Source organism: Geotrypetes seraphini, chromosome 3 (genome assembly GCF_902459505.1).
Source record: "Geotrypetes seraphini chromosome 3, aGeoSer1.1, whole genome shotgun sequence".
Taxonomy (NCBI): Eukaryota; Metazoa; Chordata; class Amphibia; order Gymnophiona; family Dermophiidae; genus Geotrypetes; species Geotrypetes seraphini.
This window is the reverse complement of record NC_047086.1, coordinates 147,659,891-147,686,563: the sequence shown is the minus strand read 5'-3', so window position 1 is coordinate 147,686,563 and position 26,673 is coordinate 147,659,891. Positions and strand designations below refer to the sequence as shown.

Sequence of the window (26,673 nt, the reverse complement as noted above, 5' to 3'; positions counted from 1 at the left end):
TAACATTGCACAGAAAGTCATTTGCCATTGAAATGTTATCTTCTCATGTATATAAATACATGTAAATTCATGTTAGTTCTTTGAAATGAGATTTCTTATAATTTTAAGTAAGACAGACCTGCAAATTTATATTCTGGTTTTGCTCTGATTGTAATTTCCTAAAATGAGCAGCAAATTACAGCATTTCAAATAAAGGGCTTGATTCACCCATCCTTCATAGCCTTTGGAGAGCAAATACAAAGAGCTGTTGGAGTTTTGCTGAATAGTAGTTTTCATAAAAAGAGGTATTCACAAATTCCTGGTTTTTAGTCAGTACAGATGTTTTAAGAACACAAGAATTGCCATTCTGAGACAGACCGAAGGTCCATCAAGCCCAGTATCTTTTTTCCAACAGTGGTCAACCCAGGTCCCAAGTACCAAGCTAGATCCCAAGTAGTAAAACAAAATTTATGCTGCTTATCCTAGGAATAAGCAGTGGATTTCCCCAAGCCATCTCAATAATGACCTATGGACTTCTCTTTTAGGAAATTATCCAAATCTTTCTTAAACCCTGCTAAACTATCTGAGTTCACCACATTCTCCAGCAATAAATTCCAGAGTTTAATTACATGTTGTGTGAAGAAATATTTTCTCTAGTTTGTTTTAAATCTACCTCTTAGTAACTTCATCACATGCCCCCTAGTTCTAGAATTTTTGGAAAGGGTAAACAAGCAATTCACATCCATCCTTTCCATTCCCCTCTAACATATCACCCCTGAGCCATCTCTTCTCCAAGCTGAAGAGCCCTAGCTGCTTTAGCCTTTCCCATAGGGAAGTCGTCCCATCCCTTGTATTATTTTTGTTACCCTTCTCTGTACCTTTTCTGACTCTACTGTATCTTTTTTGAGATATGGTGACCAGAATTGCTCCAGTGAGCTTAAGCCTGACCTTCTTTAGCTTCTAAGAGAGAACAGCATCCATTTTGTAAGAGCACATGGCTGCATGAAAACTTGGGTCTAGCATTATCCATTCACCAGGTTTCCTTTCTTTATTTCCACTAACTTAATACAGCTTAGGTTCAATATCTAAGTCTGGAGCACAGTGTTATTCCCCACAAAGTGTGTGGACATACTCCCAGCTTCCATTTGGATAAGATGTGCTGGTAGAGTAAGAAGATTCTGTACACAAAGTTGGACTGCCTTGAAATCATCAAATTATGAGTGTTTATTTTTTTAACTCAAGTTATTAAAGAAAGCTATTTAAAAAATACAAAGTCTGGCTCATAACACTAAGGTTACAGAAGTAAACATTTACTGAAGGGGATCCTCAGACAAATGCCAACATAATTCAGTGAGTTCAGTAGAGCTTGGCTCCATGATGAGTTCCTGCTTTTCAGTACAAAACCTGAGGAGGTTCGGAGAAAGTCTATGTGTGAAGACTGTTCAGTAAAGCTGTTACCAGCACAGTGAACCCTGGACCCAGCATAGATAGCATCGCACAACAGTATTCGATAGCATTGCGCCTAATTTCTGGGAAATGCCCCTGATCTGCTCATGCCCCTTTTAAGTTGCATGCTATGAAAATTAGGTATGCATGCTATAGAATAGGGCTGCAATCCAGTCGGGGTTTCAGGATTTCCCCAATGAATATGCATCAACATTGCATATGGACTATGCACATTGCTGCTAATTGAAATAACTGAACAACAGAAGAACTGGTGTGAACTGTGCATATTTTAAATATCGGGAAATGTTAGTTTTATGAGGGTGCTTGTGGGAGAAGGTTTCTAATGCTATGATTATTATATTGCTATGATGTGAATTGTTGTGATATGATACAGAGTGAAGTGCTTAAAGTTAAGATTATAATAATAAACAATATATATATTTTTAGAAACTTAATAGCTTCTATTTGAAAGCAATGAATATGCATGAGATCTATTGCATGGATTACCTCCATTGTATGCAAATAGATCTCATGCATATTCATTGGGGAAATCCTATAAACCTGACTGGATTGCGGACCTCGTTCCCCACCCCTAGAATAGGGTATAGGGCAGACGTAAGTGTAATTCCTAATTAGTGCCAATTAACTCCCATAATTGATTGTTAGTACCTAATTGACTATTTTACGTACATATCTGTGATTTCTGCCCAAATCTGGGCAACCCATACAGAATCTGGGGATTGCCAGTATATCTCACTCTTTGGACAGTCCATCCTTGGTATCTCTAGTTTGTAGCGAAAGCAATGGAGAGTGAAAATGACTTGCCCAGCTTCCCTGGGTGAGAACTGGGCATATGTGGGCTGCTGGAGCCGACAGTAGGGAGCGCTGCTACTGTCTTGCCTCGGTGTTCTGTCGGCCTGGGGGTTTGGCGGACTGAGGATGTCTTCAGCTTGCAGGGCTTGGGACTCCCTGTCAGCTAAGTTATTCAGTTTTTTTTAATTTGTGGGGGGTGGGGTGCAGAGAGCAGAGAAGAATTGCATCATACCCACCCATTCCACCCACTGGCCCATCAAAAAACTGCCTTCTAGCTACGCCACTGGGAAATATGTTTGGATTGGATTTATTACATTGAATATACCACTTGTACATGCGTATTAAGTGGTTTACAAAACTATTACATTAGAAGTGAAGGTTACAAAAACATTTACGTTGGAGATAGAAGTTACATGACTCAATCCATCAGAAGAGAGAAGAGATGCAAGAGGTCAACAGAGAGTGTGAGTGCAAGAAAATTATGTCAAGAAAAGTATACACATATTTGCACTGGCTCTTTAGCATGCACGCATTTCCCCTTTTATGTTCAGGGGAATTATATAAATGTACAAGCAATTTAATTGAGCAATAAGCCTATTAGCACCAATAATTGAGTGTTAATTGGCAACAGTTTGGATTTACATGTGCATCTTGCTAAGCACTATGCCATAAAGATGCATGCGTAATTCCTTTAGTACGCAACTTAAAAGGGATGTGGCCATGGGAGGGGCATAGGCAGATCGGGGGGCATTTACTAAAGATATATACACTATGATAGAATTTGGGAGCTCCATGCCTAATTTAGACATGGGGATTTATACCATGTGTAAATCCTTGCGCCTAAAGTTGGGTGCAGATCTCTGTATTATGCATTATTCTATAAACATTGCCCATGTCAGAGTGTCATTTATAGAATAACGTTCAGAACACATTTTTTTGTGCCCAAATTTGGGTGCCATGTACAGAATTTAGTCCTTTATGTATACTATTACTATTATCCATTCAGTTATGTCCGACCCTTGGATACTCTGTAGGCCTGTCCTCACCATGCTTCCCTGTTTTCCACGGCTTCTTTCAATTGCTTGATGTTCATTCCCTTGTCATTCTTGATGGTATCCAGCCAACGGGCCTTTGGTCTCCCCTGCTTCCTTTTACCACTGGAAACTATAAAAAATCACTCTCCTATAGGTAATTCAAAATCCTTAAAGTACTGAGTATGTCTTCATAGAGGCAAAACCAAGGGGCAAACCCAAAGAATATCGCCTCACCGCCCAATCATTGCATATGATTGAACAAACATCAAAAGGTTCTTTCTTCACTGCTTAAGCAGTCTAAATGATGATATACTTAATTGGTTTAGTTGTAACAAAAGAACTTTTTATTGAGGGTTCCAATGTGGCCCATTTCATTCCTGCACAAGGATTTTAAAGGTGGCGTCTGTCTCAAAAAGTTTAATCAGCGCCTTCAAAAGTGCAAGCTTCTTCCACTGCGCTCAAAGGGCATCTTGTTTGAATCTTGCATATTGGTTCCCTGATGCAGGAATGAAATGGGCCACATTGGAACCCTCAATAAAGATAAGTTATTTTGTTACAACTAAACCAATTAAGTATATCATCATTTAGACTGCTTAAAGAACCTTTTGAAGTTTGTTCAATCATATGCATATGCATTTTGACTTAGTCTGCTCCTTTTACCACTGACCATCCGAGTAGCACTTCCTTTTCTATTGAATTTACCCTCATCACATGTCCAAAATACAGTAGGTCAGTTTCGGTCTGGTAATCTTGCCTTCCAGGGACAACATAAGAACATAAGAAAGTTGCTGGGTTAGACCAGTGGTCCATCGTGCCCAGCAGTCCACTCATGCAGCAGCCCCTAGGTCAAAGACCAGTGCTCTAAATGAGCCCAGCCTCACCTGCGTATGTTCCAGTTGAGCAGGAATTGTCCAACTTTGTCTTGAATCCCTGGAGGGTGTTTTCCCCTATGACAGACTCTGAAGTGCATTCCAGTTTTCTACCACTCTCTGGGTGAAGAACTTCCTTACGTTCGTACAGAATCTATCTCCTTTCAACTTTAGAGAGTGTCCTCTCGTTCTCCCTACCTTGGAGAGGGTGAACAACTCCCTACCTTGGAGAGGGTGAACAACTCTGGGTTTATATGATCAAGAACATCTTTGTTGGTGATCCTAGCAGTTCATGGGATTTGTAGAACTCTTCTTCAGCACCACAGCTCGAATGCATCGATTTTTCTTCTATCTGCTTTCATGAATATCCATATCTTGCAGCCATATGTCGTGATTAGGATCACAATGGCAGTGATCAGTCTTTGTCTGATGATGATTGAGACGTTCTTGCAATTCCATATTTGGTCCATGCTCATCATGGCAGCACACCCCAGTGCTAATTGACACTTGATCTCTTCTGTTGAACCGCCACTGTGATCAATGGGGAGTTAAGGAAAATGAAGCTGTCAACCTTTATGTATATAAACACACATCCAAATCGCACCTCATCCTAACCCTCAGGAACACCTCAATCCAAATCAGATAAACATATAAACAAAAAAGAAATTTAAAAGAAAAATCAACAAAGGCAAAATAAAACAAAAACAAAAGCAGGACAAGGGAGACAGCACAGAAGATGACCTAACTGGCCGCCATCTTGTTGGAATATTCATTTCTATCTCTATCTCTACCTCTGTCTTTATATTTTTATCTTTACTTTTCATAAATTGTTTCTTCAGGTACTTTAGTTAGATTGTGAGTCTTTGGGACAGTTAGGGAATTTCCAAGTACCTATCTTATTTATTTTTATTTATTGTATCTTTTAATGCATCATTTTTGTAAACCGCTTAGAAACCTCACAGTTATTAGCGGTATATAAGAATTAAATTAAATTAAATTAAATATGCATATGCACTGAGCTGCAAGTTATTCTAAGGGACTGAAAAGAATCACTTTCCCCCACCCCCTATCTCCAATGACAAATATCCCAAAGTTTGTTTTCAGCTACAGCAAAACAAAATGTTTTACAAGGAGGATGACATCTTCAGAATGCAAAATGGTGCTGTATTTCTCTCTTTCACTGTGCCATTTGTTTAATGGTCGGGATAATGAAGCAGACTGTGTCAATAGTGTGTAAAGGTAGTACAGAGTATATCAGAGAAATATTCTCACATACATGAAATGTTTCTACAGGGACCTGAAACAGTCTCTAAAACATTTGGTGTAACCATTGCACCACCTAGTGTCCTATACTGAGTTTGTGAACTTACTCTATCTAGGAAACTTACCACCAACCTAATAAGGTCTGTTTATACAGGTTTTGGACTAACTTAATGCATCTTTGATATGCTTTCAAGAGTTATCTTCAGGTCATCATCATCAGGTCAGTGGAGAAATAATACAGTTACACTAGGTTTATATAATACTGCTCAAGTTTCATGCCTATTTCAAATTTGATATACCGCTTATCTAGTATCTAAGTGGTTTACATTAAAAATATAAATACAAATTTAAATTTAAAATACAAAATCAAACAATTTTAAAAAAATGCAGAATTAAAACTAATTAATATTTGATTGAGAGAAAAGTCTTAGGGTTCCTTTTACAAAGGATTAGCGCGCGCTAACTGAAAAAATACCGCCTGCTTAAAAGGAGGTATAGCAGCTAGCACGTGCGGCATTTTAGCGCATGCTAAAACCGCTAGCGCACCTTTGTAAAAGCAGCCCTTAGTCTTATATTGATAGAAATATTATCAAATGAACCCTTTATCTTCATAAATTATACGCATGTTTAAATTAAAAAAGATTTAAGATTTGATTAAAATTTATCCAGCAAAGTTTCTTGACAAATCTGTGCAGGCAAAGCATTCCATAGGGTAGGTGCTGTGACTGAGAAGATAGATTTACGGGTAGTGTCATATATAATATGACGCAAAGAGGGAGCTGCCAGGAGGTTTTGATAGCTGGAGTGCAGTGATCTAGAAGGTGTATATGGGAGAAGGATTCTATTAGTAAATGCAGGTGAAAGCTACTATCTGGACTTAAAGGTAAGAGGCAATATTTTATATGTCACTCTCCCACTCTTTTACGAATGCATAACATGGGTTTTAGCGCCGGCAGCAATGGCAACTGCTCCGACGCTCATAGGAATTCTATGAGCGGCAGAGCAGTTACCAGCACTGCTGGTGCTGAAACCCATGCTATGCGTTCGTAAAAGAGGAGAGGTCTGTGTGAAATGGATAACCAATGTGCCTCAATAATGTGCTGTGTGAAAGGTAAGGGAGGGGGTGAAAGTGCCACGAAGGTAAGGGGCAGGGAGGGAGAAAGGGAGGAAAGGTGAGGTGGAGAGGAAAAGATGCTGAAGGGAAATGGGTAAAACAGAGGGGGGAGAAGGACGCTGAAAGCACATGGGGAAGACAGAGGGGGAGAAGGATGCTGAAAGGACATGGGAAAGACAGAGGGGGGAGAAGGACACTGAAAGCACATGGGGAAGACAGAGGGAGAGAAGGACGCTGAAGGGAAATATGGTTGACAGAGTGTGGAGAAGATGCTTAAGAGAAATGGGGAACAGAGAGTGGGGAGAAGATGCTGGAAGGAAAGAAGACAGAGATGCCAGACTATGGGGGGGAGAGGAGGGAAGAAGATGGGTGCCAGACCAATTTGGAAGGGGGGAGAAAGGCAGAGGCACAGTAGCAGAGCAAATGGAAGATGCAGAGAGAAGAGAGACAGTGGATGGAAGGAATTGAATGAGAAGATGGGGAAAGCAGAAACCAGACAACAAAGGTAGTATATTAGTTGTGTTGATAAAAAATTATAAACAAAGCCCTGCCAGCTGAACATCTCTTTCTCCAGTTCAGCAGCCAGAACTTTGATTTATAAGGAAGGAACAAGCTAAATATTGCAGTACTGAGGCTTGTATGAATGCTGCGAAGATGGTGACAGGGCGGTGAAGGGAATGGCGGTGATGGAGCGGTGAAGAGGACGGTGCAGTGACGGGGACAGATTTTTTCCCCGTGTGTGTTCGAAAGACATGGTTTTCTGTTAGGATTGACGGTGTAGGATTGATCTGTACTAGTCTGGCTTGTTTAGTTTTACAATGAGTGTATTGCTGTTGTACTGCTCACTGCAGTATGTAAGATGCTGCCTTTTCCTAGGTACTCACGTGTCAAAAGCTTCCCTCTGACTCAGCTTCCTGTTTCCGCTTTTGACTGAGCACCGTGTTGCCGATCTGAAGTTCTGTTGATGCCGGGGGTAGAAGGAGGCCCGTTGCCGATCTTAAGTGTCATCGTCGGGGGAGGGGGGGCATTGCCGATCTTGTTGCCAAAATCGGAAAGGTAAGGAAGGGAGATGGAGAGATTGAGAGAAGGGGGCAGATGATAGAAGTGGGGAAAAAGGGGAGAGAGAAGAGGGAAGATGATGGAAGTGGGGAGAAGGGGCAGATGATGGAAGTGGAGAGAAGGGATAGATGATGGAAATGAGAAGAGAGAAGAGGACAGATGATGGAAGTTGGGAGAAGGGGAAGATGATGGAAGTGGGGAGAGAGAAGAGGGCAGATGATGGAAGTGGGGAGAAGTGAGAGCAAATGCTGAATGGAAGTGGAGAAAGAGGATACATACTGGATGGAAGGAGGGATAAAGAAAAAAGACATATGCTGGATGGGGGAAGAAGATAGAGTTAGTGAGATAGTGGAAGGGTGAAGGAAAGGGGTGGCATGCTGTGGGTAGACATAGTGAAAAGAGGGAAACTGAAGACTGCATAATAAGAAAGAATTTAATTTAGACGGAGGAAGAAAATAAAGAAGGAAGACCAGAGAAGGGAAGAGAGAGAGAGTAGAGAGAGATGCCAGAGAACGGGGAAGGAGACAGAGATATCAGATCTGAGTGGAAGAAATGAGAAGAGAGAGATGCTAAAAACCACAGGGGGGAGGGAAAGAGAGATGAAAGGAGAAAGATGCCAGACCATGAGGGAACAGAGGGAAGATGATGGATGCCAGACCAAAGGGGGGGGGGGGTCTAGAGGAGAGATGGCAGGGGGAGACAGACAGTTTCTGGAAGGGGCAGACAGTGGATGGAACAGGCAGATGCTAGATTGAAGACACAGGGCAGACACTGGAAGGAAAAGAGTGAAAAGAAGATAAAAGCAGAAACCAGAGACAACAAAATGTAGAAAAAAATCATTTTATTTCTATTTTGTCATTAGAATATATCAGATTTGAACTATATATCCTGCTAGAGACATAACTGGGGACTGCAAAGCCCTGGCAGTGCTTCTTTAGCTTCCTGCTGGCTTAGGGCTCTCTCGAATCAGAGGGCAGTTGCCCTAGTTGCACTCCCATAACACTATTCCTGTCATGTGTGACTGCAGTATTCTGTTAGCATGATATTTCTGTGTAACATTCTATAATAATTTGGCTTGTACAGTTTTCTTTATAGTAGAGGGGATATATGTGAAGGGGAGGGGAGACAGGGGTTTTGTTGGTCCTTGCTCTGTATATTTATATTTATAAAATGACAATTGTACAGAATATTGTTTCTTTTTATACTTTAATAAAATATGTTCAATATAAAATCATAACTGAGACTTGTGCGGATGGGATCAGATGGTTTGCGGCGACTGAGCTTGCGGAAACGGGGTGGAAATGTGTTTTTTTTTATTTCAGTCTTAGTAGTTTGCCGGTCCACAAAATAATTATTTTATTTCTGCCGGTCCACGGGTGTAAAAAGGTTGAAAACCACTGCTCTAGAGCAGAGTCAGCAGCTGCGCTGAGGTGCAGGAAGGTCCCCCGATGACTTGTCTGCCGGCTTTGCTCCGGAAGAAGTAAGTTATGTCGGAGGGGGTGGACCCGGCAGATGCAGTCATCGTGGGTCCTTGCCACAACTCCCTACGTCTGCCGGGTCAACCCCCTCCGACGTAACTTACTTCTTCCAGAGCAAAGCCTGGAGTCATCGCGGGACCTTCCAGCACGTGGCTGCTGACTCTGCTCCAGAGCTAGTACGTCGGAGTGGGGTGGACTGGCAACTACAGTCATTGCGAGAAAGGAGCAGGACTGCTGGAGTGAAAGAGTGGTGCAGGGAGAGAAAGGGGCAGGATAGTATGGAAGGGTGGTGCTGATGGAATTGATGTACAGGGAAAGGGGAGAGAGACATAAGAGGAAAGGATGCTGGATGGAATTGGATTGGAGGAAAAGAAAGGGAGCAGATGCTGATTGAAGAGGGATGGATGGAGAGAGAAAGGGCAGACATTGGATGATAATGTGGCGGGTAGAGGGGGGAGCCTATGCTGGCTGGAAGTGCAGATGGGAGAGATAAGGGAGCAAATGGTGGAAGGAAATTGGAGGCGAGAAAGAGGGGAGCAGTCGATGGAAGTGGACAGAGAGGAGAAGGTACTAGATGGAAGGGGTAGAGAAAGAGGGCACATGATGGAAGGAGGGGATAAATAAAAGAAGGGCACATGATGGAGGGAAAAGGATTGAGTTAGGGAAATACTGGAGGGGGTGAGGGAAAGAGGTGGTGAGCTGTAGGTAGACAGTAAAAAAGGAAATTGATGAGAGGGTAGTAAGAACGTAATCTAGTTGGCTGCAGAAAATAAATTGAAAAGGAAAATGAGGGAAGAAAGGGATTGCAGAAGAGAGAGGAGAGAGATGCCAGACCAATGGGGATGAAAGGAGAGATGGAAGGGGGAGGCATACAGTTTCTGGAAGGGGCATAGAAGGAGAAAATATGCCATATAGGGGCAGAGAGATGGCAGACAGTGGATGGAAGGAAGAGAGTAACAAGATGAGGAAAGCAGAAACCAGAGAAGACAAAGGTAGAACAAAAATTTTCTATTTATTTATTGCTTTAGGAGACATGTGTCACTATTTCTGTGGTGTTGCATTGTATGCAGAGTCCAGCTTCTTGCTGGTTCAATTTAACCTTCGTCTATGTATTTCTATTTTATCCCCCTTTTACAAAACTGTGGAGCGTTTTTAGCGCCAGCCGTGGTGGTAGCAGCTCTGATGCTCAGAATTCCATGAGCGTCAGAGCTGTTACCACCGTGGCTAAAATCCACACTACAGTTTTGTAAAAGGGGGAGGGGTTAATTTGTGATGACATTCCATACTAGGCGAAGGTGTTTTCTGTGTTCTGTGTGTTCGAAAGACATGGTTTTCTGTTAGGATTGACGGTGTAGGATTGATCTGTACTAGTCTGGCTTGTTTAGTTTTACAATGGGTGTATTGCTGTTGTACTGCTCACTGCAGTATGAAAGATGCTGCCTTTTCCTAGGTATTCATGTGTGACGTGTGGCTTGTTACTAAAAATCATGTTTTTCGTACAGATGGGGGGGGGGGGGCAAAAAATGATGGGCCCCGGGTGTCACATATGCTAGGTACGCTCCTAATATAAGCCTTACCCCTAAAATAAGCCTTAGTTAAGATTGACCCCCCAAAAGCCCCCCTCCCCCCCACGAATGTACCTGACACTCCCTGACACTAGTGCTGTCTGATTGGTTGGAAAAAAAAATGGACTTGTCGATTCAGCAACCCCCACCTCTGCTGCTTTAGGAGGCCTCGGAGCAGAGGTATGTCAATCTCATGGTGGGAGGGTCAGTGGGGTTCTGCTGCACAGAGGGATGGAAAGGAGTAGTAGAAAGATGCTGCACAAGGGGATGGATGAGAAGGGAGGAAATATGCTGCACATGGGGGGGAGGGGATAAAATAAAGAGGAAGAATTGGGGTGGAGAGGAAGGAAGAGATAATTGTTGTTCATGAAAAAAATAAGACATCCCCAAAAGTAAGCCCTAGTGTGTTTTTTGGACCCAAAATTAATATAAGACACTGTCTTATTTTCGGGAAAACATGGGTAAGTTGGCAGCTGTCTGTTTTGTTGAACTGTGCTTTCATCAATTGGATAACAACAACAATTTATTATTTCTATAGGGCTACCAGATGCACACAGTGCTGCACATTGTACATGCAAGAGACGGTTCTCCTTTTGTCCTATGACAGACACATAGGACAAAAGGAGAACAGTGTTTGAGTTTACTACAATGGTGGGGTTTGGATTATTGGGTGGAATGGACAGTCTGATGCCTAGCTTGCCCAGTCTTTGGTCCCATCAACTAAATTTTGTATGTGCCAAAGGTGACCATACGTCCCGTTTTGAACGGGACAGTCCCTTTTTCACGTCCCCTGTCCCGTTGTCCCCACTCACAGCTTCGGGACGCCGAAATGTCCCGTTTTCAGAGAGGGTATCCCAAAGCTGTGAGTGGGGACAACGGGACAGGTGATCGCAGCCTGGATTCAGGCCCTGCTGACCCTCCTATCTCTCCCTCCCGACCCTCCCAGCGAGTTGACAACCTCCCTCCAGTAGCGTCAGCAGCCGCAGCAAGCTAAACAGGCTGCTTCGCAGCTTTCTCTTGCCGGCGAAGCGTCACTGATGATGTCATCGGTGACGCGGCAGAGGGATTCGCGGGCAGGAGAAAGCAGCGAAGCCGCCTGTTTAGCTTGCTGCGGCTGCCGATGCTACTGGAGAGAGGTTGTCAACTCGCTGGGAGGGTCGGGAGGGAGAGATAGGAGGGTCAGCGGGGGTTCGGCTGGGAGGGGGGAGAAGTGGTCTGCCTCGGTGCTCCATTACCTTCTTCGGGCAGCAGCAGCGTTTACAATTCGCTGCTGTTGCCGGCTTCAGGCCTTGCTCTCTGCCGGGTCCTGCCTACTTCCTGTTTTCATGAAGACAGGACCTGACAGAGAGGAAGGCCTGAAGCCGGCAACAGCAGTGAATTGTGAATGCTGCTGTTGCCCGATGTAGTTCAGGACACCAGGCCTTGGGAGACAAGGAGGAAAGGGAGCAGAGGGGGAGAGAATTGGGGAGAGTGATGAAGGAAGATGAGGGAGGAAATGCTAGGGCTTGAAGGGAAGGAGGAAGGTATGCCAGACCAAGGGAAAAGGAAGGAGGAGATGTCAGAGCATGGAAGGCGAGGGAGAGATGGAAGAAAAGGAAAGGAGAGAGATGCCGGGAATCAGGGAAGGGATGATGCCAGACTGTGAGTTGGGAAGGAAAGAAAGGAGAAGAGAGAGATGCCAGAGCATAGGGGAGGGGGTGGTGACAGAGATAGAAAAACGGAGAGATGACAGAGTTGAAATCAATCATGTACAAAGTAGAGAAGAGGCACGGGATAGTTTATGGAAGGAGCATAGAAAGAAGGAAGATGCCATATGGAAGAGAGAGAGAGAGGGTGCTGTAGAAGGATTTATGGTTCACTTAGCAGTAATATAAACACGTTATATCTCTTCAGTCTCCACCTGCTGGTCATGATGGATATATACCCATTCGTAAAGATTAACCTCTACTGGTCTGGAGAAGCTAAAAGAAAGTAAATTAGCAGGTAAGAACCTAATTTCTCCTTAATTTTTTTAAGCAAAATCTTTTACCTAAAATGTAAGATACAAAAACTTATATAAAAACACTTTGCTAAGTTAAAATGCTGACCTATATATTTTCCAAACTGGAAGAACAGTTTATATCAAATCCTTAATTCAGTATCTGTCCATGAAAAAAATAATACTGCACAAATTGGATACGATGTGATGCCAACATATCCAAAGTCTTTCACAGGCACTTGTAAATGGGCAAGTTCTGTCCAGAATTCAGCTGTCATAGGTAGGGAGAGGAAATGCTAAGATATTCTAATAGCCTGAGGTGTAATAGAATGAGATCAGATAAGGACTGGCTAACCTTCTCCACTTTACCTTCTGTTGCCATAATGTAGATCCCCACTTCATCTCTGAATAATTTCTAAAGATGCTTCTGTTTCTGTTCCCTTTCAAATCTCATTTCCTTAACCTGTTCTAGTTTTTGATATTTGTGCTGCAACATAACACCAAAGTTTTGTCTAACAGGAAGAACATCCTTTTTTCTCTTAGGTCATACAGTTCATTGTTACATTGGTTCAGAACAATAGATTAGTGAATCTAAAACGAAAACGGTAAGTGGCATCCTAAAACTTGTGGTGGTTATTTAATCATAAAACATCTCTTTGTAATAATATTTCTAATTGCTTTAATTTTGCTTGTAGGCCATTGCTTCTAAATACGAATGGATCTCCTAAATCAAACCAGATACAGCAGATCATCAAAGAACCTGCAGGGAGCAGCAGCCATGTAATTTGCAAAGCTTTTATTTCTTTTTCTTAACTTCATATTTTAACTAAATTTGTTTCCACTTTTGCAACTTGTATAAGTCCAACTTAATAGTACAGTAGCATGACCTTGTAAGACTGGCCTAATGATAGCACCTCTGCCTGGACTCTTCCTGGTTCAGATTCACTCTCTTAGTTGGCATTTGCTGCTTCTGGAGAAATAGCAGTCAGAAGATGTTTCCTTTTTTTTTTTATTTCAATAATTTTATTGAATATTATAAATAATATACAAAAAGCAGTTCAAGTACATAAAGATTGAATAAAAAAAAATAGTGATGTATAAACAAGAGAAACCATAATTGCATTCATTTGCATATAACAGACTAGTAAGAAGAATTCAATGTATTTGAAACTGCTAAGAAAAGAAATAGAAAGGATAGATGAAGCAGAGATGATGAAATAAAAGAAAGGAAAAGAAAAAAAAAAAAAAAAGAGAGAGAGTGAGAGAGTGGCAGAAGTGTCTACGAGGCAGAGTGAACATATGAATCTAAGAATGACCAAGGTGATTTATTTCGCACCAAATTTGTAGAGAAACGGGATATCATATTCTTTTCATATGCATATGATTCGAATTTGTGGTACATGCTCAAAGAGTTCCACCAAAAGGTGTAGTCTAGTAGTGTGGATGACTTCCAATTTTTCAAAATGTGCATAAGAGCTGTCACAAACATGGTGTCAATGAGTTTAGGAGGACAGTTTGATAGTGCAAAACAAGGATGTTGAGAACGAAGGATTATAATGTCCATGGAAATATCTTCTGAACATTTGGTAATAGATTTTATAGTGTCCCATATACGAATCCAAAAGGAATGAACCATAGTGCAGAAGATGTTTCCTATGGACAGCATGGTTGATCTGTGTGTTTAGAACTACCGAGATGTAGAGATGATGTGCAGTATTACACAACACTTCATTGATAGCTGATAGTTTTGTTGCTTGTAGCTGAACATCAAAATTCTGCAAAATACATTTAAGTATGGTAATGTAGTCATGAGCCAGCTTACTTGATTGGTATCTGGAAGATTAAAATGTAGGTCAGGCATGTCTTTGAAGTAGTATCTAAATCAGTGTATCACAAACTGTATGCTGTGGCACACTAGTGTACCTCCTGAGGTTTCAGGTGTGCCGCGAGACGCCGGGGAGGAGCACTGGCTGGCTGCCTACAGAATATGTCTCTTGCAGCGAGAGGCACATCATGTATGCAATCAGCCAGCGTAAATGCCTCTCCTCACCATGCGTTTTTCCTTCCTGCAACCCCCCACTGGTGGCTCAGGGCCAGTCTGTAAGGCCTTCATGCATGCGCAGACATTGACATGCACTTCCGGATGCCTCGAGCTGCAGCCACTACGTTTAGTGTGCTGCGGCTTGACAAAGTTTACAAGACTGATCTAAATTGACATACCATTTCTCATTTCCAAAGATCACTCAATCTAGTAGGTTGTTGGTACCTATGGAAAGCAGTTGCAGTGTGATTCTAAATTGTCAGGGTAACTCCTACAGGCTAATATTGTGTGAACATAGAGAAAGAATGGAGGATGAGAGCCAGAGATTAGGTAGGTCTGTAGCGATTCCCACATAGAGCTGTAAAGTGGATCAAAGCTTTCAGCATTGCCTAATAAAGAGATTTTTACAAAAGCTTTTTTTCTTTTTATAGACCCCTGTTAAGCAATCAGAGGGATTGAAAAAGAGAGGCCAGATTACAGATGATATAATTATTTATGATGTCACAGATGATATGGTGGAGGAGGATGATGAAGAAGAAATAGAAGCAAATCCAGCTGTCAGTCATGACACACACGAGGATTCTGTCTTTGATTTGAACAGGTAAACCAGGTTAATGCTTGCATGCAGATATGTGTCCCAAAGGCTCTGAAGACAAGTTATGCATATCCTACTGAAGCTAATCTAAATTTCTGTATCACTCTTTACCAGTACAGGTTCAAGGCGATTTACAAGTGAAAAAGCCCATATAGGGGGATTTGAAATATCATACAGATTACGATCTTGGAGGTTTACACATGTTAAGGTATAGACAGTGGGGTATACAGATTGCCATCCTTAAGATAATAGGAGTGGTTATATAGCAGGATGCTGTAAACTGGGAAATAAAAAGTTTTAATTTTTTTTCCAAATCTGAGATAGATCAACTCAGTCCTAATAGTTATAGGAAGGCGAGTTCTAATGGCTATATAGATAGATATTTGTTTGTATTTGACCCCTTTGGGAAACAGAGAATCTAGATGATGATGATAATACCGTATTTTTACCCATATACTGCGCACCTGTGTAAAACGCGCACACGGGTATAGCGCGCGGGGAACACAAATCTATGTTAAAAAATTATTATATACCGCGCACACGGGTATACTGCGCATGCTGCCCCGACTCTCCTTTCACCCGCCCCGACTCTCCTTTCACCCGCCCCGACTCTCCTTTCACCCGCCCCGACTCTCCTTTCGCCGCCCCGACTCTCCTCTGGATGCCCCGACTTTCTGTACGCTGCCCCGACTCTCCTCTGGCTGCCCCGACTTTCCGTTCACTGCCCCGACTCTCCTCTGGCTGCCCCGACTTTTCGTTCGCTGCCCCGACTCTCCTCTGGCTGCCCCGTCTCTCCGTTCGCTGCCCCGACTCTCCTTTCACCCGCCCTGCCCTGTTCCCAGCTCTGTAAGCATGCGCAATAGTCTGAGCATGCTTGCCGCTCAGTTTTCTGCGCCGGGTTGTGGGGGCGCGCTTTTGACCTGTCACCAAGGCGTTTTTTCTGGCGGTGTGCTTTTCACCACGTGGCTGTGGCTCCCCTCTATCTGGCCTTGTAATTTGCCCAGTGAATACTATTTTGACTATACAAAAGCATCTCAGCCTTTGGGAAAGCCTATAAAAGATTAATGCTGCATGTAGAGCCCACATTTTAATTTGATCTCTTCAGATTGGTATTCTGCATTTATCTACCCGGTAGTAGAGTTTATCAATTAAATTTAAATTTACCGCCATAATGCCAGGAATGAGACGAAAGTCATTTACAGCGGACGTTAAGCTTAAAGTCGTTGCGAAAGCTGAGGAAATAGGCAACCAGGCCGCAGCGAGAGAGTTCGATGTTGGAGAAACATCGGTGCATGAATGGAGAAAAGATAAGAAGGAACTGGAGAAATGCAATCCGCGCAAACGGGCACATCGTGGGGCCAAACCAAAATGGCCTCAGCTGGAGGATGACTTGAAGCAGTGGATTCTGGCGAGAAGGGAGCAAAATCAATCAGTCTCTACTGTTGCGATTCAGATGAAGGCAAAACTACTTGCCAATGGAAAAGGAATACCCGACTTCAAAGCTGGCTTCACATGGATCTCAAAATTTATGAAAAGGAACGGACTATCAGTTCGAATGAGAACAACTGTTGGCCAGCGACTTCCGGATGACTGGCAGCAAAAATTGATTGATTTCCGTGACTTTGTCGCCAAAGAAATATCTGAACTTGCCATCACTGCAAAGGACGTCATCAACATGGATGAAATTCCAATGGCATTCGACATTCCAGCGACAAGAACCGTAGCCCCCACAGATACTAAATCTGTTGCCATCACCACAACTGGGCATGAAAGAACGTGTTTTACAGTAGTTCTTGGTTGCTCAGCTAACGGGGTTAAGTTAAAGCCCATGCTCATTTTCAAAAGGGTCACTATGCCCCGTGAAAAGCTGCCCACCAGTGTGGTTGTGCACTGCAAAAAGAAGGGATGGATGGACTGCGACTTAATGAGATTGTGGGTAGATAAATGCTTTAGGGCAAGACAGGGTGGATTCTTTGCAAAAAAATCCTTGTTAATTTTTGATGCCATGGCTGCCCACAAAGAAAAAAATGTTCAGGCCTACATTAATTCTACTGGTGCCCACATCGCTGTGATACCTGGAGGCCTGATGTATAAGCTGCAGCCACTTGACATCGCAGTGAATCATCCATTCAAGACTTTTGTTAGAAAGGAGTGGGAGGAGTGGATGCAGAGCAGCACGCACGAGTACACACCCGCGGGGCGGCTGAAGCGGGCAACTTTCATAGAAGTCTGCAAGTGGGTGGCTTCAGCATGGGACAAAATAACACCAGATACTATTGCAAACGGATTTAGAAAAGCGGGCATTGTTTATGAAACCAATGACACTACGGCTACTACCAGTGCAGCGGAAGGAGGCAACAACACGGATATCAGCGATGACGATATCACTTCGGAAATAAACGAGGATCGTCTGCAGGCCGTGCTCACTTTATTTAATGACGATGATGACAATTCAGATTTTGATAGATTCAAGGATTCAGATGACTGTGATGATGATGACTGAATAAACCTGTAAACTTTGTTCATTTACAACTTTACCGTAACTACGGTAACTGTATTTAGATTATTTTGTCCTCGATACTTCGTTTGATCTACCGGTTAATGTTATAGTTTATAATAGCAAACATTCCATGCTACGGATCCAGGGCAAGCAGACGCTTCCCCCATGTCTTAATAACAGACTATGGACTTTTCCTCCAGGAATTTGTCCAAACCTTTTTAAAACCAGCAATGCTATCTGCTTTTACCATAACTTAAATCTTTCCTTCCAAACAGAGACCTTGCTAGATGTCAAATACAGAAAGAACAAGGTAACTTCACAAGGACTTAGCTGTGCAGGAAATGTGAATCTCCTCATACACGCACCATATACCTAGTGCAAAAATGTGGAAAGGTCTGTTTTTTTCTTTCGATCACTACATAGCCTGATGCCACACAAATATATTCTGAAGGTCAATGCTAAGGTTAACAAAGTTTCCTTCCTTGGACCACAAGGAGATACTGACAAACCACTAGAAGAGATCCCAAAACAACTAAGCAGGCACACCACCACTCAGTGTGTGAACCAGTTCAGTGGAGTGGACTACGGTAACTGGGGGGTGGAAATGGACCCGGAGTTTTCTCAGCAGAATTTCCCAGAACATCTCTTCCTCTCAACACATTGACAACGCTGGTGGGTTTATTTTATAGCTTTTTCACCCCCTTCGGTCTGCCTGTCCCCCCTTGAAGTCCTGTTCCCCCTTGAAGGTCTGCCTGTCCCCCCTTGAAAGTCTGCCTGTCCCCCCTTGAAGGTCTGCCTGTCCCCCCTTGAAGTCCTATCCCCCCTTGAAGTCCTATCCCCCCTTGAAGGTCTGCCTGTCCCAACTTGAAGTCCTATCCCCCCTTGAAGTCCTGTCCCCATCCTGAAAGCCTGATGCCCCCCCCTCCCCGACACCCGATTCATCATCCAGAAGGACCGCTCGCACTCCTACCCCGAAGGACCGCTCGCACTCCCACCCCGAAGGACCGCTAGCACTCCCACCCGAAAGACCGCTCGCATCCCCACAGCCTCCCCCCCTCCCCCATGGAGAAGCTGTCTACCTTGTTTCCGGATGCCAGTGAGCCCACTGCTTCCTCTGCCGGAGGTCCCGCCCCTTCTCTGAGCCCTGCGCTACGCTGCTTCCTCTTCCGGCAGTCCTGCCCTTTCTCTGACATATAATGGAAGTGACTGGTATGCAAATCTCTCTCATGCATATTCATTAGGGATATCTTGAAAACCCAACTGGCTGGGCGTCCCCCAGGACAGGGTTTGGGAACCACTGGTCTAGACGCTATAGTCCAGCTGTGGTAGCAGAGCAAGCTGTTGTACATGTCCTCTCCATGATCTGTGATAGGGAAGATCCTCCATAGGATCACAAGCCATCTGGAAAAGGTAATTCTCATAGCCCCAGATTGGCTGTGCAGACCGTAGTATGTAGATCTAGTTAGTCTTCAGATGGGTCCCAGTCTCAGGCTACAAGTACAACCAAACCTCCTTTTTTAGGGACCAGTGGTCATAGAAGATCCAAATCACTTTGCTTTTGCAGCATGACTCTTGAATGTAAGACGTTGGCACTCAAGAGATATTCAGAGGTAGTCATTGCTATTCTGCTCAAGTCTCTGCCTATACTAAGGCTTGGAAAACTTTTCAGCACTTGTGCATCAAGGAAAAGGAGCTGCCTTTCTCTGTTCCAGTTAGTTATTTTTATTTGATATACCGTAATTAATAGAAAATGTTAAACCAAAATGGTTTAAAATGATAAAATCAAGGGTAAATGGAGAAATCATTTAAAAATAAATAAAAACCGACATGGTAAATAGACTATTTCGAGGAAATATATTAGACATAATTAGGCTTACAAATATAAAGGGAAATAACAAGAGGGTAAAAATATAAAATAACCATGTTGATAACAAGGTCTACAAAGAAGATGCATCAAATGCCTTTATAAAATAGAAGGCTTAACTGTGACTTAAAGTTCTTAAGAGATTTTTCTGACGTTAAGTATAGTGGCAGAGAGTTCCAAAGAGTAGGAACCTTCCTCCAGGCTGGCCTTGACAAGGGACTCATGGTGATGTCCCTTGGAGTTCAAGTAGTGGGGCTCATATTTTTGTGCTAGAGACCAAAGGGCTATTTTAGCGTCTCATCCAGACATGGCCAGATTCCTAAAGGGAGCACTAAGTGTTTTCTGTTTTTTTTGCTATAGATCTACCGGGCTTTGGCACTAACTGATATTCCTTCGCAACAGCAGCATATGAATCCAGAGACTAGTGGGATAGCACACATCTACCAGCAGGTGAAGCTAGAGAAACTGATTAACAGGTGGTACTCTTGGCTGGCACTCCTCCTGTATCTTCAGTATGCTCTATCTCCCAGCAGGTGATGGTCGCTATTCAACTAGCTCCTGGATTCTGGCTGTGACTGGGCCATTATTTTCTCCTATTGAGGTTTTCTCTTCAATGAGACAGGGGTGTCCGGCTGAACGGTGCCAGCTTTAGAGGTTACACTTGGGCCCTCCCAGGTCCCTGCCTCACCCTCCCTCCAGTGATAGAGGGTCTGACTTAGTCCCTATTTTTTCTTCTTTCCATAAAAAAAAAAGAGGGACTCCACAGTTACATTTCTGCCTTTTCTAGTGCTGAGCAGCCGGCATTTACGGCTCACTAGGTTGTGAGTATATGTTTAATTCTACTTGTATTTGAACTGTGGGAACTGTTTTGTGGTTGTGCGAGAGCTGCGGGTTCGACGTTGAGTGGTTCTTAACTATGGAAATTTTATTTTGTTAAACGCTGAGTTTTGTGCCGTGGACATTTAGTTTTCTACGGGGTTGCTTCAGTGAAGGGCCAAACACTCGATTACGGGAGCCGGTGCCTTCCGGCGCATAAGTAGTGTAAGCTTCTTTTCATTCCCTGGCGATAGTGCTTAGGCGTTTGTAGGTTTCTGGGGTGTAGTTTTCTCGGTGTTGCCATGGCCAGTGGGGTGGTGCATAATTGTACGACTCCCATTGTGGCCTCGGGGAAGTGAGGATGGCTCCAGGTGTGTGCTTCAGAGACTGTCCAGAAGCCGGGTCTTTACGGAGCGCAAGAAGCACGTGCTTTTTCTCCAATGCTGTTGAGAACCGAGCACCTTTCCTACTTTTCCTCCCCATGGTTTATTTTAACATATGTTGGCCAAGGCTGAGTAGTTATATTTCGGCTCCGGGTCTGTTTTTTTACAGCACTGTTCTAGGGGCCGGCATGTTTTGGCGTGAAACAGACACACGCTTGGGTTTCCTGCACCGTTGCGTTCAGAGAGTTATTTTATGCGGCTGACTTTCTCAGCATGTACCACGGCTTCTCCTTTTCAGGGCTGTGTGGTTATATTTTGGCTATCAGCTCCGGGTCTGTTTTTTTACAGCACTGTTCTAGGAGCCGGCCTGTTTTGGTGCGAAATGGACACGCGCTTGGGTCTCCTGCCCCGCTGCGTTTAGAGAGTTATTTTATGCAGCTGACATTCTCAGCGTGTACCGCGGCTTCTCCTTTTCAGGGTCAGATACGTCAGTCCTTTTTAAATAGCTTTGATCCCTGTTGCGGTGATCAAGTTTGTGTGTGGGTATCCCATGGGCTTCACTTGAAGAGAAGCAGCTATTTTTCTTGGGACTGTCCTATTCTGTCTTATGGCACTTACACGAAAGATTCTGCCCTATGTTTGGCCGCCTGCGCTCAGTTTTTCTACGTAATGGGTTGGCAGACAGACGGCAGAGTGAAGTAAGTGGCAATAGAGTACCCATGTTTCATTCAGGTAGTTCCTTGTCTCACTCAGGGTCCCTGCAGAGTGAGGCTGTGTTGGAAGTTTCATTAGTCTTTCTTCCTATGTACAGTGCTGTGTGTGTCTGGCAGTGCTGTAGACATTCTTCACAGTAGTATTCATGAATTCCGAGTTTGGGGACTCTATTGGGGCCTGATGTCACTTCACTTCTTCCTGTGGGCCAGAGTGTCTCCAGGGTCTGCAGATTTTTAGAGCTTATCGCGTAGAGGTCGCCATCTACTCATGGTGCGTGCTAGACAGCCCTCCAATCTAGTTGAAAGGTCTATGAGGCTGCTAATTGCCCCTAGGTATTTATCTCTCCTTCCGAACTCTTAGGGTAACCTAAGCTATATGCCTGTTGAACTCAGCCTTGAAGCTCTCTTTTGGAGTGGGAGCATGGTCTGTTATCCGTCAAGGTGCAGATCGTTTCTATGGGGAGGTGAATACTACTTCTGGATTATGCCTAATACGTCTTGTGTTCCCTTGGCATGCATAAAGTTAATGCTGTTTGCAGAATTTCCACATGCTCCTTTTTACATCGCAAGACTAGGTTTTTCCAGGTTTACACTTTTGGAACTTGAGCACTAGTTTTAGTTCTTCCAGAACTAACAGACATTTTTCCATTTCCTTCAGCTCCTTAGGACTTCTCAAAAATGGACTTTGGTCATTATTCAGGATGATAGCTACTTTGAATCCTCTTTTCCTCTTACAGATTCTTTTCTGGGGGCACCGTATATTTCAAGGTGCATACACTGGTTCAACTGGGGGAGATCTTTCCAACGCTCAATCTCAAATAAGATTGCTTACATATTCCCATTTGGTCACCGTATCAGCGATATCTTTGCTTTGACGCCCTTGGCCAGGCAATATCACTTTCGGCAGATGCCATTTGTCCTAGCCATGGCTCCAAAGACAGGTTCAAAAGTGATGATAGTGGTTGTGGCATTTCGTCGCAAAAGGGGGACTCAAGTACATCCTTCCTCATCCAAATAATTCAGGTGTCTTCCAGACAGGTCAGTTTAGCTGTGACACAAACAAGTGATTTTATCTATTTCAATCTTTGAATTCCCAAAGAACTCTCTTATTCTGTGATAGTCATTGGAACATCTCGTGGGGTTGTTCGACATGCAGGGTGATCACTTACAGTCTCAGGTTTGTCTTTTTTCTTCAATCACTCAGACCGAGAGTATGGGCTTATATACAGGTTCTAGAATCCATGGTGGTCACTTGCTCTTCTGGAGTTATGTCTAGCGTTTCAGGAGTTTCAGGTCGTCCTTCAATGAGGGAACTGAAGGATAGTGTCATGGCGGTGGTATTTTTTCAGCTGCCACAGAAGTATGCGAATTCCTTGATTGCCGGTCAAAGCAATGGTCCTGCTTCGGTAGGTGGTACCTTATCTTCCTCTTCTTTCAGTGACTCACACTGTGAGATGAATTTAAAAAAAAAAAAAAACCCCAACAAATCTAAAATGTTTACACATACTTACTCAGCAAGAATTTTCTGCGACCTGGGAATTGCGAACTCTGCTCAGGAGCTTCAGCTTATTGTGTAGAGATGACATCTCCTTGGTCTTTACTTCATCACCTTATATTGAAATGCAAGCTTTCTCACTTCTTCAGCAGGCACAGTGAGTGGGAATCCGAGGGCGTCAGAGTGAGTAGCTGCGTTCGCTCTTTTCTGACCTCTGGGTACTCTTATTTAAGTGTTTCCCTTGATCAATGATTGCATACTTCCTTCTCATGGCTCGCTTTCATGACATAATGATCTTCGTAGCTCCAGTTTTGCTGCACCATCCATGGTATGCGGCTCGGAGGGGTTTGTTGGTGGGCGAGCCATTGTAGTTCTCAGTATCTTCGGATTTGCTCACCCAGGGATTCATCAACATGAATATTTGTCTCACTTTTGTATTCTGGCCTAACTCTTCGTCACAGCTGAGGCGTATGGATTATTTCTACTTTATTCCAGGCAAACCAGATGTCTATATCTGCTAGCGTCTGGAGGGTTTATTTTGAGTCTTAGGCATTTCTCATGGTATTTCGCCCTTCTAGACTTCTATGTCTTGTATTTTCTTTTTTCAACAAGAGTGTGACCAAGAGCTTAGCATTTAATTCACTTCATCTTTGGTTGGCAATCTTTCATGTTTTATGCAGACAGGTGTCTCATTCTTCACTTGCTATCAGTCGGCTGTAGTTCGGTTCCTGATAAAAGTACAGCATATTCGTTCATCGGTATTGATGCCCTATCTAGAGTAGACACTTAGGATAGTTATACGGAATTTACAAAACATACCGTTTGAGCCTTTGTCTACTGCCACTGTAAAGGAGGTGACATTGCATACAGTGTTTTTTGTGACCATGACTCCATTTAGGAGAATTTCTCCATTGTAGGCCTTCTCCAGGGATTCTTTTTTTTATGTATTACAGATTCTGGGGTATCGGTTAGTATAGTGCCATTGTTTCTTCCTCAGGTGATATCTTCATTGCATTTCAGCCGCTCTCCCTATTCCTTCCTAGATTCTGGGAAGAGGACTGGAGGGGCGTGTGCTTCTCTTCATTGTGCTTCTTAGCACTTTGATTCTTCCTCTTTGTCTTATTTGCGAGACACAACAAAGCTTTGGGAGCGTACTAAGCACCCGTCGCTTGAGGACTCAAGGGGACCCTGACTACCGCTTTCTGTATGGCGGGGGAGCAGTTCCGCATGAGCTTCATGCACATTCACCTCGACCAATGCCAACTTCTTGGATTGAGTCCAGAGATTTTTGCTTGGAACACATTTTCTAAGCATTGCCGCTTGAAAATGTGCGATTGAAAATGTCAGTGACTGCACAAGCTACTTTGGGTACTTCAGTCATTACAGAGGCAGGGTTTGCTTCCCACCCAGATTAAGGATTGCTTTGCTACATCCCACTAGTCTCTGGATTCATCTGCTGCTGTTGCGAAGGAAAGAAAAATTATGTTCTTACCTGTTAATTTTCTTTCCTTTAGATTAATCCAGAACCCCGCCCTTTCTACATATTGCATGTCTTTATTTTTTGTAAGTTTCATGGGTTTTGTTGTAGTTGGTAGTTGTATTCTGTATTCTTCCTTTGGACTTTATTATGGGAAAGAAGTTTTTTACATGCTAAGCAGATTACTAGTTCCGGATGCTTGGGCAGGGAGCAATACTGAAGATACAGGAGGAGTGCCAGCCAAGAGTACCACCTGTTAATCAGTTTCTCTGTCTCCACCTGCTGGTAGATGTATGCTATCCCACTAGTCTCTGGATTCATCTGCTGCGTCTAAAGGAAAGAAAATTAACAGGTAAGAACATAATTTTTCCTTCCTGGGGAGTGTCACAGGAGATGACCACAGGAGGAGGGGTCAGACTTTGGTTTTGAGTTCCCTACAGTTCAGGGCTGGAAGGGATTGATTTACCCTATCGTGTAGACTCCAGAGGATATTTACAAGAAAGAAGATTAGCAGAGGTAAGAAACCTTATCTTTCATTTTTGTGCAAGATCATAACTGTAGCACAGAAAAAAAAAAAATACAGTAACCCTTTCCAGAACTATCTTAGCAATCCCTGAGGGTGTAGTCGAGTGTAGGAGGAGTGTTCAGTTGTGGCAGTCATTTTGCGAGCATAGCCAGAATGAGCAGGAATACCTGGGCATAGCTCCAGCCTCAGCTACCCTTCTAAACCATCAGGGATTGTAAGATAGGCCCGAGGGGCTTACTGGTGGAAGGGAGAAGACCCTAGTGGGGGGGGGGTCTGGAAGGAGGGGAAGCACATGGTAATTTTCAGCTAAAACCAAAGCTAGGCAGAAAATGGATTATCCCAGGACAAGCAGGCAGGTATTCTCACTAGTGGGTGATGTCATCCGACAGAGCCCCGATACGGACATCTTGCAAGCATGTCTTGCTTGAAGAAACTCAGAAGTTTCGAGATGCCCACACCGCGCATGCGCCAGTGCCTTCCCGCCCGATGTACCGGGCGTGTCTCCTCAGTTCTTTTCTTTCCGCGGAGCTGAGAAGTTTCTTTTCATTCTGCGCTGACTGAATTTCAGTATTTTGCCTTCTTTAACCCGCGTTTTTTGTTTCTTTGAATTTATTTCAATTTTAATTTATATTTTCTAAAAAAAAAAAAAAAAAGTTAAAATTATTTTTTCCGGCGGTTCGGCCGGGCCGGCCTCGTGGCTGCGGCCTAGTGCCTTCGACCTTGCAGCGTCGATTTTCCGGCCTATGTCCCGGCCAATCACCGGTTTTAAAAAGTGCAGCAAGTGCCAGCGTGCGATTTTGTTGACGGACCCGCATCGACGCTGCCTTCAGTGTCTTGGTCCAGAACACGTTCCGAAATCGTGCCGGCCTTGTTCCACGCTCACTGCGCGCTCGTTTAAACGGCGCTGCTTGCTCTGGGAGTCGATGTTCAAGATGGAGACTGCCAAGGACATGTCTGCTTCTACTTCTGTTGAGGTTTCGCCGGTCCGTTCGAAACCTGCATCGACGACTCCTGCATCGAGCATCGTGAAGCCGGCATCGTTCACACCGGCTTCAGCATCGAGTTCAGCATCGGTGCCTGCCTCCGTCTCCTCGGTTCAGGTACCGCCTTCCACTGTCCCTCCCGTGGTCATCAAAGTGCCTAAAGCTAGCAAGCAGAAGCACTTGGCCACGAAGGAACGCGAAGACCGTGCAGGAGGACCCCCTTTCGGTGCGGATCCCTCCATATCGGCTTCGCTACGATCCCTGCTAGAAGCTCAGTTTGTCGAGCTTATGCAGACTATGGGACCCCGGCTTATCGCCACCATTCAGGGTGACACTCCGGTCCCGGTTCCAGGGGGCGGTCCGCCCCCTCCCCCTCCCCCTCGTCGTTCGATCTCCCTGCTCGACGAGGAGGATCGGCGGAGGGCGGCGGAATCCTCCAGGCGGGCTTCCGTTCCTGATATGACGCCTTTAGAGCCCATCACGCCTCCACGACAACAGGGTACTAGGTCGGCCCCTGATAATCGGAGTCCTGGGCATACTGCATCGCAGGAGGAGTTCTTCCGCACTCCATACCAGACCTGGGTGGCGCTGCGTGAGTCCGCATCTTTGCCACCTCTGCGATCCACTGCATCTAGTCCTATCCATTCCTTCGAGGCTTCGAGGGATCGATCGATGCATAGAA

At 44.0% G+C, this 26,673-nt stretch overlaps 1 protein-coding gene across 1 annotated transcript in view; it reads left to right on the top strand.

Moving 5' to 3' along the window:
* The window catches only part of HSF2 (heat shock transcription factor 2), a 75,764-nt gene that overhangs the window by 1,831 nt on the left and 47,260 nt on the right, over positions 1–26,673 (top strand). The window contains exons 2-4 of the mRNA XM_033937573.1: positions 13,142–13,203; positions 13,294–13,378; positions 15,071–15,240. Coding sequence (XP_033793464.1) covers positions 13,142–13,203; positions 13,294–13,378; positions 15,071–15,240 — 317 coding nt within the window. The remainder of the gene's footprint in view (positions 1–13,141; positions 13,204–13,293; positions 13,379–15,070; positions 15,241–26,673) is intronic.